General features: G+C 34.9%; 1 protein-coding gene across 1 annotated transcript in view; it reads right to left on the bottom strand.

Moving 5' to 3' along the window:
* LOC107729871 (polycystin-1-like) overlaps positions 1-15,936 on the bottom strand; it is a 111,397-nt gene that overhangs the window by 86,919 nt on the left and 8,542 nt on the right. The window contains exon 2 of the mRNA XM_016540597.1: positions 1,122-1,193. Within this exon, the coding sequence (XP_016396083.1) occupies positions 1,122-1,193 (72 nt within the window). The remainder of the gene's footprint in view (positions 1-1,121; positions 1,194-15,936) is intronic.

Below are 15,936 nucleotides of genomic sequence, written 5' to 3'. Positions count from 1 at the left end.
TATATAATATAAAATATAATAATATAAATATATAAATGTATATACATGTAAATATTTTCAAAATATATAATGAATGTGTGTGTGTGTATATATATATATATATATATATATATAAGAACTCATAAAGAAAATAATAATAACAACAAATACAACAACAACAATAATGATAATAATAATTTCACATTTTTTAGCATTTTAATTGTTTGTTTTATTATAACTATAATTTATCCTACTATAATAAATATTTTCCAGTCATGAGAATAAAAATGTCTACTGCAATGAAAGATGTCACAATATATTATTTGATATTGTTTAATTTATTCAGCTGTTCATAATAAAATAAAATAAAATACTTTATTAATAATAATACATAAATAATAAAAACAACTTGATTGATAACTTGACAACTTAATTTAAATATAACAATTGAAACATTTTTCCCAATCTTTAAAGCCATTAAAATAAAACTTCTACTGATATAATAGATGTCATAATACATGATTAAATATTATTTTTTATTCAGTTACTCATAATAAAATATTTTATTATTAATAATACAGAATGTATTTCACATATAGACTTGGTCTTTTAGCATTTAATTAAGATTATTTTAATATAATTAAACTTAGATTAACTTAATTTAAATATTTTCCAGCTATTAAACTAATTAAAATCAAATAGCCTACTGTAATAAAAGATGTCATTATATATTATTTCATATTACTCATATTAAAATAAAATAGTCTACTGCACTAAAAGATGTCATGATATATTATTTAAATAGCAAATCATAACTGTAATTATGGTAGTATTTAACTGCATTCCAGTAATGATAATCTGGAGAGAAAATGGGCTGAAAACAATTTCAAGATTCTAAAAGGAGGCTTTATTTTTATTGTGGAAAATATAATTAATCTATACCTGATAGCTGAGGGGGAAAAAGTGAACAGGAAGTTGCAGATTAGGAAACGAGTAGGCTTTTGCTTTAGCACAAAGAAACACACACTCACGTTTACACCAGACCACCCATTACAGACGTACATGAATGACTGCGTCTCCAGCACACACACACACACACAGACACAGACAACACACACACGCTCGAGAGACGTGGCACTTACAGCTCCTTGAGGGCGGTGAGGTGATCAAAGAGGCTGGAATCCACTGAGGGAATGTGGTTTCTTGACAGATCTCTGCAACAGAAGCCAGAAAGAGACGCTTAGAGATTCACACACACTCAGACTCGAGATAACCGCTGCAGAAAGCTGTTCATGAGGGAAGACTGAGAAGAAGTTAGCCGTTTTAAACCCATATGACTGACTTTCTTCTGTGGAACACAAAAGGAGATGTTTAGCCGAATGTTCATGCTGCTCTTTTCCATACTTTCCCATGAAATCCAAAATTACAGGACTTAATGACTACAGGCCTGTGGCTCTAACGTCTGTGGTCATGAAGTCTTTTGAATAACTGGTGCTGGCCCACCTGAAGGACATTACTGGACCCTTACTGGATCCTCTTCAGTTTGCCTACAGAGCAAACAGGTCTGTGGACGATGCAACACACACACACACACTCAGGGTAACATTCACAATAACCGACAATACTAGATTACAAGAGACAGGAACTTATAGGGCAGATAACGAGGGGCAGACAGGTGAACACAATGAGGGTAATTAACTAATGATTATACGGTCTAAACCAACACAAGGGGAAGAAACCACAACAACCAGTCCACAGGGGTGTTACAACAAGTAGCTTGTGACGGTGTACAACATTACAAGCATCATTCAGTGGATTTTTTTGTGAGGAACAGACTTCCTCGATCTTCTCCTCTGCCGTAGCTCTCAAATATGGCACACAATGAAAATGTAAATTACTGTACATTGGCGTAGAAAGAAAGAAAGCCATAGACATTTTGGACAACATGAATAAATGATGACAGTAATTGCATTTTGGGTAAACCAAGCACCGAAAGTGGACATTACCCACTGTCCTTTTTTCATTTGCAATATTATTTCTACTATTTCCTGCTTATTTAAGGAACCAGAAAGCAATTTTCTAATCTGAAGAACCACAAAGAAAATATCAAGAACATATTTAATCTAAAAAGAACCATATATCGCAACCCCAAACAAGTAAAAACGTTTTTGTCTTTTATACTCATCAAAGCTGTTTATTCAATCAAAATACAGTAAAATCTGTAATATTCTGAAGTAATATTACAATTTAAAATAACTGTTTTTGAATATATATTCAAATGGAATTTTCAGCATCATTACTCCAGTCTTCAGTGTCACACGATCCTTCAGAAATCATTCTAATATGCTGATTTGTGCTCTGAAATCTTTTATAATAATTCATGTTGATGAAAACAGTTGTGCTGCTTCATATTTTTGTGGAAACTGTGACTTTTTTCAGGATTCTTTGATGAATAGAATGTTCAAAAGAACAGCATTGATTTCTTTTGTAACAATATGAATGTCTTTACTGTCACTTTTGATCAATTTAATGCATCCTTACTGAATAAAAGTATTAATTTCTTTCAGAAACATTATTTACCAAACTTTTGAACAGTGCATATATTATTACATATGTATTCTATAAAGAAATAATTATTAAACCCACATTTTTTTCTTAGACTCAAGTTCTTCTTTCATCACCCATGATGCAAAGTACAAACAAAATCAAGATAATAGATCAATCAGCATCAGTCTTTCCCATTAACACACCAATCAATTAAACCAACAATGCAATCTGCACTACTGTGTGTGTGTGTGTGAACTCTGTTCCCAGAAGAAAACATCTGTCCATTCCAGACAGACTGTGTAAGAGGAGTTTTACTCGACTGACCGTCGATGCTGTTGAAAAGCCTCTGCTAAAGTCATTACTGTGTCAGTTCCTCACTAATAGGAGGCGTTCTTACACATCATCACGTTACATAACACGTCCTGCTCTGTGTGTGTGTGTGTGCAAGTGTGTGCAACTATGGCAACAAATCTGAAAATCTGTCTGAGTTTATCCTGGTCAGGATGCAAAGTTGATTGTGTAAGTTGTTGCTGCCGTAGTCCTGTTTCTGACAGCAACAACTTCTATAAGTAAAAAAAATAAATAAATAAATAAATTATAATAATAAGTTATTTTATGTACACCAAACACTAAAACACCAAGGTCGTAGGTTTGATGCCTAGGATATTCGTTCGTTCGTTCGGTCAAAATAAAATAAAATAAAATAAAATAAAATAAAATTTAAAAAAACGTGAATTCAGGTTGCTTTAGATAAAATTGGCTGTCAAATGCATACAAAAATAACAAAAATTTTTTTTACAATAAATATATTAATAACATTATGTAAAAATCATTAAATAAAGGGATTCATTTTCATCAGGATTTGATTGTCTAAGCATGTCATTGTTCTGTTTTTGACAGAAAAAACTATAAACAAATAAATAATAAAAATAATGGAATACCTTTAGCCTAAAAGGTAGAATAATCATGGGACCAGCGTTGGATTTGAAAAAAAATAAAAAACTGTTTTAAAATAAATACATAAATAAATAAGGATAAAAGTGTCTGTTAAATGCACATAAAAATAGAATAAAATATCAAATCATTAATTGTATACATTTTTATAACAAATACTTAAAAATAGATTGTGTATATAATTATTGATTTAAACTAAGGGCTTTTTATTGCATGCAAAATAAATGATAATGCCATTGCTAAGATGCTAAATCAATTCTGTACAAGCTGTTTCTGCAGCTTATAGTTTTAAGGGATTTCACACTATATTTTTAACCTCAAGTTAAGACCATTTTAATATTGCGTTAAGTGAAGTTTCACATTTGAATTTCTAGCACTTCTTTTAACCCACATTGCAGGGTTTCACAAAAAAGCAACAAACAACCAATCATAAACTAGACAGCGCTTGCCTCTTTAAATATTCATGCACTTATAGTCACAGAAACTTTAGCGTGATGGACAAGCAGTTAAATAAGGTCGCGTATTAAACTCCTGGAAATTGAAACGCCCAGGATTGATCTTTAAATCTTTGCTTTGGAGATTTCTCTCTTTATTTGTATGTCATTCCTGCATGTATTTATTTTGGTTTATTGATTGCAGAAGGAAGACCTGAAGCTGATGATTTCCACTTGGGCTTCAGTGTTCGTGAGCCTGATTGCTGGAAAAAACGAACGGCAGGACGGCCACTGGAATATGAAGTAGCTCTCACGTGTGGCTCAGATTTTCCATGCAGCATTTGAAAAGGCTTGATTTAGCGTCCAGATTCACTTCAACAGACAAGAGCAGATTGTGGTTCTGCTGTGAGCTCTGGACAGAGAGACGGGAACTGTCTGAATGCACACTTGCTTCATAACTACAGCTGGAAGAAAGCCTCACAAGTAACCACCAACCAAAAGCAACCAGAAAGTATCATGGTATGTTTTTAGGATGTATACCATAAACTACATAAATACTATGGTCCATAAATATGTTAAAGAAATAGATCACCCACAAATGTAAATTTGCTGAAAACGTACTCCTCCTCAGGTCATCTAAAATGTAGATGAGGTTTTTTTTTTTCCATCAGATTTGGAGAAATGTAGCATTGCATCACTTGCTCACCAGTGGATGCTCTGCAGTGAATGGGTGCCGTCAGAATGAGAGTCCAAACAGCTGATAAAAACATCACAATAATCCACAAGTAATCCACACCACTCCAGTCCATCAATTAATGTCTTGTGAAGTGAAAAGCTGCATGTTTGTAAAAAAAACAAATCCATCAAGATGTTTTTTAACTTCAAGTTGTTGCTTCCGGCTAAAATATGAGTCCTCTATCTATACTATTGCTGTCTTCAGTGAAAAAGTCGTCTTGTCTGAATCAGGAGAGAAATATGCAGCAAATATGCAGAATTTCGCTTCACACGATATTAACTGATGTCACGTGGATTACTTGTGAATTATTGTGATGTGTTTATCAGCTGTTTGGACTCTCATTCTGACGGCACCCATTCACTGCAGAGGTGGTGAGCAAGTGATGTAATGCTAAGTTTCTCCAAATCCATTCCGATGAAGAAACAAACTCATCTACATCTTGGATGCCCTGAGAGGGAGTACATTTTCCACAAACTTTCATTTTTGGTGAACTATTCATTTATTAACTCCATGTTATGTATCAAAGTACATGTTTTAGTTACATTTCACCTTAAAAAAGGTGAAAAAAGGAAAAGAACGGTATTATTGACAATAAATGTCACATAGCAAAAAAAAAAATCTTAATAGGCTTGATTTTCTTTAGGCAAAATACTCTACAAAATAAATAATAAATCATAAAATAAAATAAAATAAAACAAAATTTTACTGTATTTTCACCAGTAAACTTTAAATCAAACATTCCTTCCCGTGTTAAAGAGTTTCTGTGTGACCAATCCCAGGAGTCACTGGAAGATCCAACTATGACATCATGCTTCTAAAAAGAGGTTCCTAATGACGTCATTGAGAAGATCCTCATGCATGAGATCAGAAAACATCCTGACTCACAGCTGGCATGTGCATGGAAATGGGGTATTATGACAAATCCATATTCACAATAACATGAGCTGTTCATTTTAGAGTCAAAATAAAGTTACTGCAGCGCATGAGTACGTGCATGAACACAGAACGCAGTTTCCTCCCTCTCTGTAACATAAAGCCCCACTGTGCAGCCTGAACATGACCATATAAATATGACCTATTCAGTTTATATTAGCAGAAGTTAGGCTCCTGTGTGCAGCTCCGCGCCAGAGCCCGAGCCCCTTGGCGGAGCTGCGCGAGGGAGTCAGCGAGCGACATATGGTTCTGTTTTACTCTACCAGGCGCGCTGATTTCACCTTATAAGGGCCGAAGGGCCGTCTGGTGCCACTTCAAGTAGGAGAGAGAGAGAGAGAGTCAACGGACGGACAGAAAGAAAGATGGCAAAACAGCCCAGAGAGTGTGTTTCATTCCACAGCTAAAGAGATTCATATCCGCCTCTCTAGCCTGAAAGACTATGAAGGGAATATGACAGAAGAAGTCATTGTCATTGTTTTTCCCTAAAATTATTCTTGTAAAACTCGTCTTCCCTTTACAATGTTTGTTGACTATAGAATGTTCTAGTTTTGTTGCGTCACGTCGCTCTCTTAGTGTTAGTAAGTTAGTAAGTGTGCACAGTACACACAAGGCAGACAGTAGCATGGCAGTATGCTATTCTAAAAATATTCATAGTATACTGTTTACCTATTGTGCTACGTAGTATGTGAAACTGTACACAATATGCAACAATCTTGTTTAAAACCACAGTATGCTACATTTTTATTCCAGTTTTGTGTGAAAGCCTTCCCATTTGTTATTAAAAACCTGCTTCTGATTCATACGTCACACTGGTAATGGAAGGTCAGGTTTAGTGCATCATTTTATATTGCACGTTGCAAATGTAGTAGATTATTAACCAGGTATTCTATGCATAATGACATTTTGCTTACTGTGTACTGTATACATACTGAATACTGTAGAACTAGTGTAGTATGGTAGCATGCGATTGTGAACATAGCCATGGTGTAAGATGAAGAGACTGGAGCCGTGGACTCGGGCGATGAGGATGACAACACTGACCATTGCCATGAGCATTAGGCAGAGGAGAGCCGTAATCGCCACGGCAAAACAGCCAAACTACAATTGGCTGTAACCACGGATACTCACTAACCCACTAAACAGCAGTCTCTCTGTTGTGGCCGAGGTGGAAAAAAGCGTAAGGGTAGGAGGAGGAAGGGAAAAAAGGAAGAAAAAAGAAAGAATTTTATGGCGCGCTCCGTTTTGTTTATGTTTGAAATTTCAGAAGGAGGGGGTCAACGATTCTGCCCAGCGCTCGTGTGTGTGTGTGTGTGTGTGTGTGTGATCATGTATCTCATTTATTTAAGTGAGTGTGTGTATAAATAAGAGGCTGGGTGCCTCATTCTGGGCTTGTATGTGGCAGAGTGGCCCCTCTCCTCCTGGAAGTCCGTCCCCGGAGGATGATTAACAGGGTTCTTTCCAATTGTCGGGAAAAGAGGGGAGGAGGAGAGAAACGTTTCGTTCCTAGAGCTAGCGAACTGCAGTGCTGCCGCCTACTACCTACTGAACATAGGCAGCTGCCTACTGAGGGAGCATTCACACAGGACATGTTTGTGTTCAAAAACAGACAGAATTATAATACAGTCAAGACACGTTTTTACTGTTAATAATTTGACACATGTCTTAATGTAATGCTAATGGCATGAGATGCTATTGAGAGACACCATCAACGATTAAAAAATAGTGTTTTTTAATGACAATTATGCAGATTTTACTCCAAATTCTCATTCTCATTAGTGTAATGTGTGAAAATGTAAATTGAAAAATATTTATACAGGACAATAATAATGCTGCATTTATATTAACCTAAATAAAAGTCAGCATGAAACAGAAATTGCAATAATATGTTCTTCCCTACTCTAGTGCATTTCCAAGTGAAAGTTGATTTTGTTCATCTGGAACTGGATCATTGTCAGAGTTAAAACAATGAGTAGACATAACATAAATGACAAATATTGCTCCCGAGTCCTGACTTAAAAAGTGTCCATTAGCATATTGCTAAGCCAACAACATGATACAATAAATAAGCATAAAAATGCATTAAACAAAATTATTGGGACAAAAACATGTTAGTTTGACTTATTAAAAGGATTATGAATTAAAAGTAGAGATGCACCAATGTATTGGCCAATAATCGGTCAATAAAAGCCAATGGCCGATTGCTTAAAAACAGCCGATGATCAGGGCTGATTATTTCCTGTCAATCAAAATGCAGTGGAAAAGTGTGTCAGACAGCAACTTGCATGAACAAAATGTTTAGAGCTGTCCAGGTTAAAGCAATAATAATGCATTAACGCGGGTTCTATTTGACCCTATGAATCACCTGTAGTTCAAGCTAGGGTTGCCAGGTCCGTGGTTTTCCCTTCAATTAACATTATTTGTAATGCACCTATTATCACAACAAGCTTTGTGCTTTGTCACTTCTGATAAGAAACAAAGCCTCAGCTTTTAATTCCTGCATACAAAAATTCAAACAATAAATATATAGTTCAGTCGTGAAACTCTAGATGGCGCAGGCTGATGGGTTGTTAACGTAACTGATGATATTCAGAGAGTTAAACGACTTGGCACAAGCTGATTGGTTCATGTTGCATATGCAGCCAATGAGCTTACTGCCTTGCATTTATATGGCTGGCTAGCATTCACCTGAGATTCCTGCAGCGCGCTTTTCAGAGTTTCTCTGAAACCCTCCACCTTCCCAAGCTCCACCTGTGTAGATCTATTACGGGTTATTTCATATGCTATTTGTGCAGTAGCAGTATGTCTTAAATACTCACGGCACCGTATCGCCATATGTGTTGGCAGTAGCAAGTTCCTGTACTTGCTTGCAGCAGCAGCAGCAGCAGCAATAATCTACAACTACAGCAATAACCAACAGCAGCAGCAATTCAGCAGCAGCGTAGCAGATCTGTTCCGCCAAGACCAAATCCATTAACATTGTCATATCCATCACCATGCTAAAATTTTCTGAGAGTTGTCATGATTGAAATGCTGTTTTGACACTCTTAAATATTGTGTGACAGATCGCTGTAGCAGCTTCCGTTCAAGCGGCAGTGCGGAGTGCATGTCTCTTCCACTTTAAGACAAGTTATAGTGCAAAATAAACATTAATGAACATCAGAAGGTATATTGAAAGATAAATTACAAACTGCCAAAATGTATCGCGTCTCATGTCACTCAATCAGCGTTTCAATCGAAAGAAAGTCAAATAAATACCAAATCAAATAAAACAGCATGTGAGCAATGTCACTTAACGTAGCATTTACCTCAGGAAAGATATCCAGAGTTCACAGTTGATTAGTTAGCAATAAAAACACTAGAGGGTGCTTATTTACTGTTAATTATGCATGTATGTTTGAATAAATTGTAATGAAGACAAGTTTTTACGAAAACTACCTTATGTGCAATTGAGTTGTATACAAACATTTTTATTTGAAAATAAATAGCATGGAATATATTAGTGTTGTTGTTCATTTTAACCTATAATGTACCAAATGAGAGTGTTCCCTATATAGTTTACAGCATTAGTTGGGAGAGATTTTTTTCCTAAAGAAAAACAAACTATCGGTAGATATCATTCAGAATAATTTGCTATTGAGAGATTTTGTATCGGTGCATCTCTAATTTAAAAAAAGTATATTTATAAGTGTCATTTCTCTCATCCCACCATCTTAAATGGGTCATATTGAGATTGCATTCTCTATTAATGACATCTGTGATTCTGTCTTGACCAAAAAGAGGGTCTCTTAGGAGATGTATTAAGTTATTACACTTTGATGGAAGATTATAAAGACATTTGTTTGTAATAACTGCCAGTCCTTCACAGTAAAAAGCTCTTCGCTTTGTCCTTGTCAGGACATCGTGTGTGTTTTTACTCTGCTGCTGCATGAGCTGTCTGGATCCCAGCTGGCTCTCACACACACACAACCACAAACCTACAGACGCGCAAATATATACAACACACTCGCGTAAACAAACCGAGTCACAGTCGAACAACATCAAACGTCATCTGATCTCAAGATTAACACTCTAAAGAGAAAGGAAAAAATGAAATCGCATCATATGACCCCTTTAAATCACCTGTGAGTCACACACACACACTTTAACAGACACACTAAACAATGACTGCGATAATCTCATTACACTGAAGATACAGACGTGCATATATACGACACGCATGTAAACAACCCGAGTCACAGTCGAACAACATCAAACGTCATCTGATCTCAAGATGTTTAAATCACCTGTGAGTCACACACACACACTTTAACAGACACACTAAACAATGACTGCGATAATCTCATTACACTGAAGGAAACCGCATGAAATTCTGTCATCGCTAACGCAGTTTACAGAACTAGTCTTTAAGAGTAACAAGCGTTTTGTGCATGTACTTAGCAGTGTGTGAGAGAGCCACACATAATATCACACCTATGAAAACAACACACACACTCGGTGCAGTGACGGCAGGGGCCGACCACAGAGCAGCTGCACAATGACTCACTGAATCATTTGCGTACTGATAGATTGACTCACTGAGTCAGAGAATCATTTGCTGCATGAGTCACTGACTCACTGTTTGTACAGCCAAATGACTCTGAATCATTGAAGCTGACCACAGAGCAGCTGCACAATGACTCACTGAATCATTTGCGTACTGATAGATTGACTGAGCCAGAGAATCATTTGCTGCATGAGTCGCTGACTCACTGTTTGTACAGCCAAATGACTCTGAATCAATGAAGCCGAACCACCACAAAGGCACCTCAGAAGTCTGTTTATATCCAAAAGTCACACCATATATTGGTGAAAACTCCTTCCTTACTGGATGAATCTCACAAGAACACATCCAGGTTATATTTCAAGCCAATGGAAAGAAACGAGAAAAATATGTTTCGCATAATAAAACGGAAGCCTGTTTCTTAATTTGCATTGTGACATTTTCATGCTTTCACACTCTCATTTACCTTAAAAACAAATCTAATTCACATTAGTGTAATGTAAAAAAAAAAATGTTATTTAATTAGTAATATATTTATACAAAATAATAAATTTTACTGTAGTGCATTTAATTGAAATAAAATTAATAACAGTAATTTTAGTTCTTTAATATATATTAAAATGTTAAAATAAATAAGCACAATTTACTATTTTTTAAAACTATTATTTAAAAGTATATTTTAATTTAAAAAATGTAAGTATAAAAATTACATAAATATAAATATAAACACAATAATCTCTCTCTCTATAATGTATCTATAAAATATATTACATAAACATATTTCATAAATATAATAATTGAAAGTTGGATGTTTGGGAATGTCAATTGAATGTAATAACGCAAAATATTTTCAGTCTTGAAATGTTTTGCTACTATTTTTTTTAAAGCAAAATATACATTTAAAAAAATGTTTTATTGTATTTTCCAGTGAAATATGGCTAAGACATGTTTTATGGAGATTTGCCATTCCATTAAATTTTGTTAAAAAACACAATTTCTTGACATTATAAAGTGTCAACAAACTTCAATGTTCACACCGCAAAGTCCATACAGACCTTTTACTAAAACTAAACAGCAAAAACAGCTTGCTCAGAAATCATCATGACATCAAAACTATAAGCTCATTAACATATAAGCGCCCACATTTTACCTCAACACCGATTCGGTGACATACAGGTTAGCCAATCATAACAGAGATCAACCACAAACACACACAAAAACACCCTGCCTGGTGGAAGGTGGAAAACGCTCATGAACCTCAGGAACAAATGTGAGATGTGTGACCAAACTGTACTCACAGCCGGCCGCCCCGACACAGTAGCCAAAAATAGTTCAGCTCCATCTTTTTTTACACGATTCTATTACGTAACATGTTATCTGCTCTTATACGACCCCTTTAAATACTCGCAGCAGGAGAAGCCCAGCTGTCTGGAGAACAGAGAGGAAAACATCAGCAGAGAGAGACAGAGAAAAAGCTCCAGACACAGGAAATAGAGGCTCAAGATCTGGAGCCGAGAGGAAGTCATCGACTGGAGACAGAGCGAGATTGAGAAAGCCAGATTAATACAAAGAAGGAGTATGCTTATATGCATCAAGCGCTCATATAAATATGTTTTATATCTGCTGTGAACTGTTCTGCTGTGGAAATGACGTATATATGCATGAAAAAGTTCAACTAAGTCCACAGTCATTGCTGTTTTTGGTCATTTAAATAAAGCTAAAATAAAATATTAACATTAAATAACTAAAAAGCAGAAATGTTGGCTTGGCAACTAACCAAAATATGCAAATAAAATCAAATGAATTATAAATAAAATATGCACAAAATTTACTATAATGGTAATAAAATAAATTACAAAAACTACAAAATTAAATTAAAATAGGAAATAATTATATAAAAATGACAAGCACATAAAAAATGTCTAATACTTAAACTAAAATGTTATTAATAAACAATCTATTATACTGTACAAAAAATAATGATAATTTTCTGCTAATTGTATGAACATTTTCTTTAACTTCCTTTAATGAAATAAAAAAAAATTAGGTGAAATAGAGGTAAAACACCTGTAGAAAAAATTAACAGATACAAATTAATTAATCAGATTAATACAGTACATTGTGTTGTATTATTACAGGTTTTTATGGTGTAATTAATACTCAAATTTTCAACATTTCAAAGACGTCCTTGCAACCTTGCACGTTTCAATAATATATTTCAAAACAAAATCTGACATAAATGTTATCATAAATGTTTTTCTTACCCTCTCAAATAATGACAAAAACTGTAATATTTCTGGTTGGCTTCCAATTTCTGGTCTGTCTGATCTATATTCAGTCTCTGCTAAAGTTCTAGCAAAAGCAATTAATGTCATAATGTTTTACTGTGTCTTTTAACAAACCTTACAAAAAATCGCAGCACCCCATATTATTTATGGTCAATATTTTAGTACTTTGTGTCCACAAAAAAATCCTTAAAAGGCCTCAACATAACAAAGCTGAAATGGGGTTAACAGACATGGACTAAAAGCCACAAAGGTCTAGTTTTCGTTTCATGGGGTCTTTCGGCGAGCTGCTTCTGTTGAACTTGTTGGACAAATTGATCAAGGACGTAAATACATGTGCAGAAAACACAGGCACTCAGGGTTATCGAAGCCTTCGCAGCCTGTTATTATTCATCCATTCGGCCGCTGTGCAGTAACTCATGCAAAGTCTACTTGCTGTTTTTTTTGCTGCAGGCTTTACCGCCTCGGGCTCTCAGTGCCGGCGGAAAGAGATGTGAGAGAACGGGGAAAAGCATGATAGCGGTTATTTTTACCTGCATGGGAATGAACAGATAGATAAATACAGGAGTGAAGGAGGAGGGGAAGAAAAAGCACATTGAGATGAACAAAAACATTCCCAAATATAAGCACACACTAGCACTAGCGAGTTAATGATGAATCAGTGTTCCTCTAAATGAAGCACAGCCCTTCTACAAATGACTTACAGAACCAGCTGCGTCTGAAACAAACATTCCTGGATATTTTCATCAAAACTAAGTCATCTAAACCTGATGATCCGGAGTGTGCAGGAGACCGAGAAACTTGAGTGGAGTTTTTAAAGGTCCCCTGAAGTGCCTTGAAACATGAAATTTCAACTGAAGCAGGAAGAGAGGGCGGGACATATCGAGCAGCCCCGCCCCCTTTTTAAAATAGCCAATAGTGTTTTGTTTATATCTGCTCGGGCCAGAGCCGTTGAGCTCGGTAAAGCCGCGTTTGACAGCCACAGTCTAATAGATTACCCCCTAGATTCAATATGAAACTCTTAGTAAAGCAAAATAGTGGTCATAATCATGCAGAGACTGTGTAGTTGTAAATGTGTTTAATATATGCTGACTCGCGCATATGATCCGCTCCGTGCGATCGCGTCTCTGGGCCGGAGCCAAAGTCCGGATCAGACTGTGTGCGCTGCCGCGGTTTGCGTGAAACAACGTGAAACCAGACCTCCTTTGCCCCAATCGAAAGCACATTTACACTGTCTGAATCGTTCCCTATCACCTACACTGCGCACTTCGAGCCATTCACTGTACAGGAAATACTACACTGTGAACAAGTGACTGATTTCAGCCGCAGCTTCAGCATCTATTTATAGTGTAGGGGGCGGGCGCTTCGGCTTCTAGAGAGCATTTGATTGGACAGAAAGTTTCATGAGAAGCTGAAGTACGATGTGACGTCAAAAAAATCCTTGAGCCGTTTTGGTGGAAGTGACGAACTGCAAACTTTGAATGCTTATATCTTCTAAATGCGAATCTTGTCACTGTTTTGGAGCACACTGCCTTATAGATAACCTTAAGACTAACATATTGATACTAACACCCAAAAAACTTTAATTTTGATTTCATGGGGACTTTAAGGTCAACCATCACTATTGCTCATACTCGGGGGTGAATGTAGATCTTTAACTTCTTCAGCACTTATTTTTTGCTAATAAAGATATAACCAATTGCAAAAGTTTAGTGAAGTCAGAAAACCATTGCTTTTTAGCAGTGTTGTTATCATTAACTTAATCTAAAATTATTACAAATGGCTTTTGGTAACTGAAAAACATTCACATTAGAAATGTTGTCTTGGAAATAATAATAAGTTGAAGCACTAAAATTACTAAAAAAATCTAATAAAAATAAAGCTAAACAGAAATATTAAAAATAAAATAAATTAGAAATACTAGATAATACACTTCATTTAAAAGGTTGCCTTGACAACTAACTGAAATAAAATAAGCTGAAGTTGAAGCACTAAAATAACAAAAAATTAAATAGAAATAAATTAAAGCTAAATAGAAATAAAAAACATTAATACAATAATAAAAAATAATACAAATATGCCACCTGATTGTAATATGAAAATAAGAAAAGGTTTAGTTATAATCACTATTGCTCATATTTCCAAAACCCCTAAGTATTAAAATTCAGGCTGAATGTTGATTTTTAACTTCTTCCACACATATTTTTAGATAATAAAGATTTGAACTGTTTTCAAAAGTCAAAACTCTTTTCCAGAGATTTTATTGTTAGCTAAGTCTAAAACTATTAAAAATCATTTTTGGTAATTGAAATAAAGCCAAAATAAAATTCATTACAAATATTAGATGTTTGGCAGCTGAAGCATTTATTTCAAGCATTAAATTACTAAAACTGAAATAAATTTGATTGTACTTGAAAATTCTTTTGTAATATGAAAAATTGTGCTAAAAGGTTTAGTTAATGTTTCTGAGTAGTGTTTTCGAAGTCAATCATCACTATTGCTCAGAAGTATCAAACTGCTGGCTGACTGCTGATCTTTAACTTTTTGAGCACTTCTGTTCATCTAATAAATATTGAAATCCGTGTGAAGCGGCAGAGACGTGCTGTTGGTGTTGAACACTGCTCTTTGGTCCGTCTGTATTACTGTGGGTGTCTGTCTGTGCTTCTGTGTATGGTGAAGTCATGATGTGAGACTGTCATGGCAACCAAACAAACCTCCCGGCGCATTCGGTCAGTGAGTTCCAGCCCAGCCTGTGAAACACGCGCACACACAAACTCACGACTGCTCGGCGTGATTAAACCATTTTGAGAGAAGAAAAAAACAGACAGCAGGAATTCAGACCGTCTTCCTTTCCACACAGTAATATCTCCATTTTCAGGTTCAGACAGATGAGCAAACTTGGATGAAAAAGGAGTAAAAGACTCGCACACATCAGTGAAGAGTCCACTACAGACCACTGAAAAAGACCTCCTTTTTTATTTAATTTTATTTTAGATTCATTTAAAATTTTTATATTATATATATTTTTTTATATCTCATTTAACTAATTGATTATCAAAACAATTCTTAATATTTCTGGTGAAAATACATCTAAGGTTATCCAAGTACTAATTTTAAATAAAAATAAAAGTCATGTTTCAAATACTTCATAAGAAAAATATTATACATTTAAAATGTTGTCAATTTATATATATATATATATAATCGACTGACAGCCCTAATATATATATATATAATATATATTAGTGCTGGGCAACGATTAATCGCATCCAAAATAAAAGTTTTTGTGAACATAATATATGTGTGTGTACTGTGTATATTTATTATGTATATATAAATACACACACATGCATGTATATATTTAAGAAAAATATGTTATGCTTATATATTAAATATATTTATATATGATAAATTATATGAATATAAATATATACATGTAAATATTTTCTAAATATATACCGTATGCCCTGTCTTTAAATATACATAATAAATATACACAGTACACACATATATTATGTACACAAAAAC

The sequence above is a fragment of the Sinocyclocheilus rhinocerous genome, unplaced genomic scaffold, assembly GCF_001515625.1.
Source record: "Sinocyclocheilus rhinocerous isolate Xijiao unplaced genomic scaffold, SAMN03320098_v1.1 scaffold313, whole genome shotgun sequence".
NCBI classification, from domain to species: Eukaryota; Metazoa; Chordata; class Actinopteri; order Cypriniformes; family Cyprinidae; genus Sinocyclocheilus; species Sinocyclocheilus rhinocerous.
The sequence above is the reverse complement of the archived record's forward strand: the minus strand, read 5'-3'. Positions and strand labels throughout refer to the sequence as shown.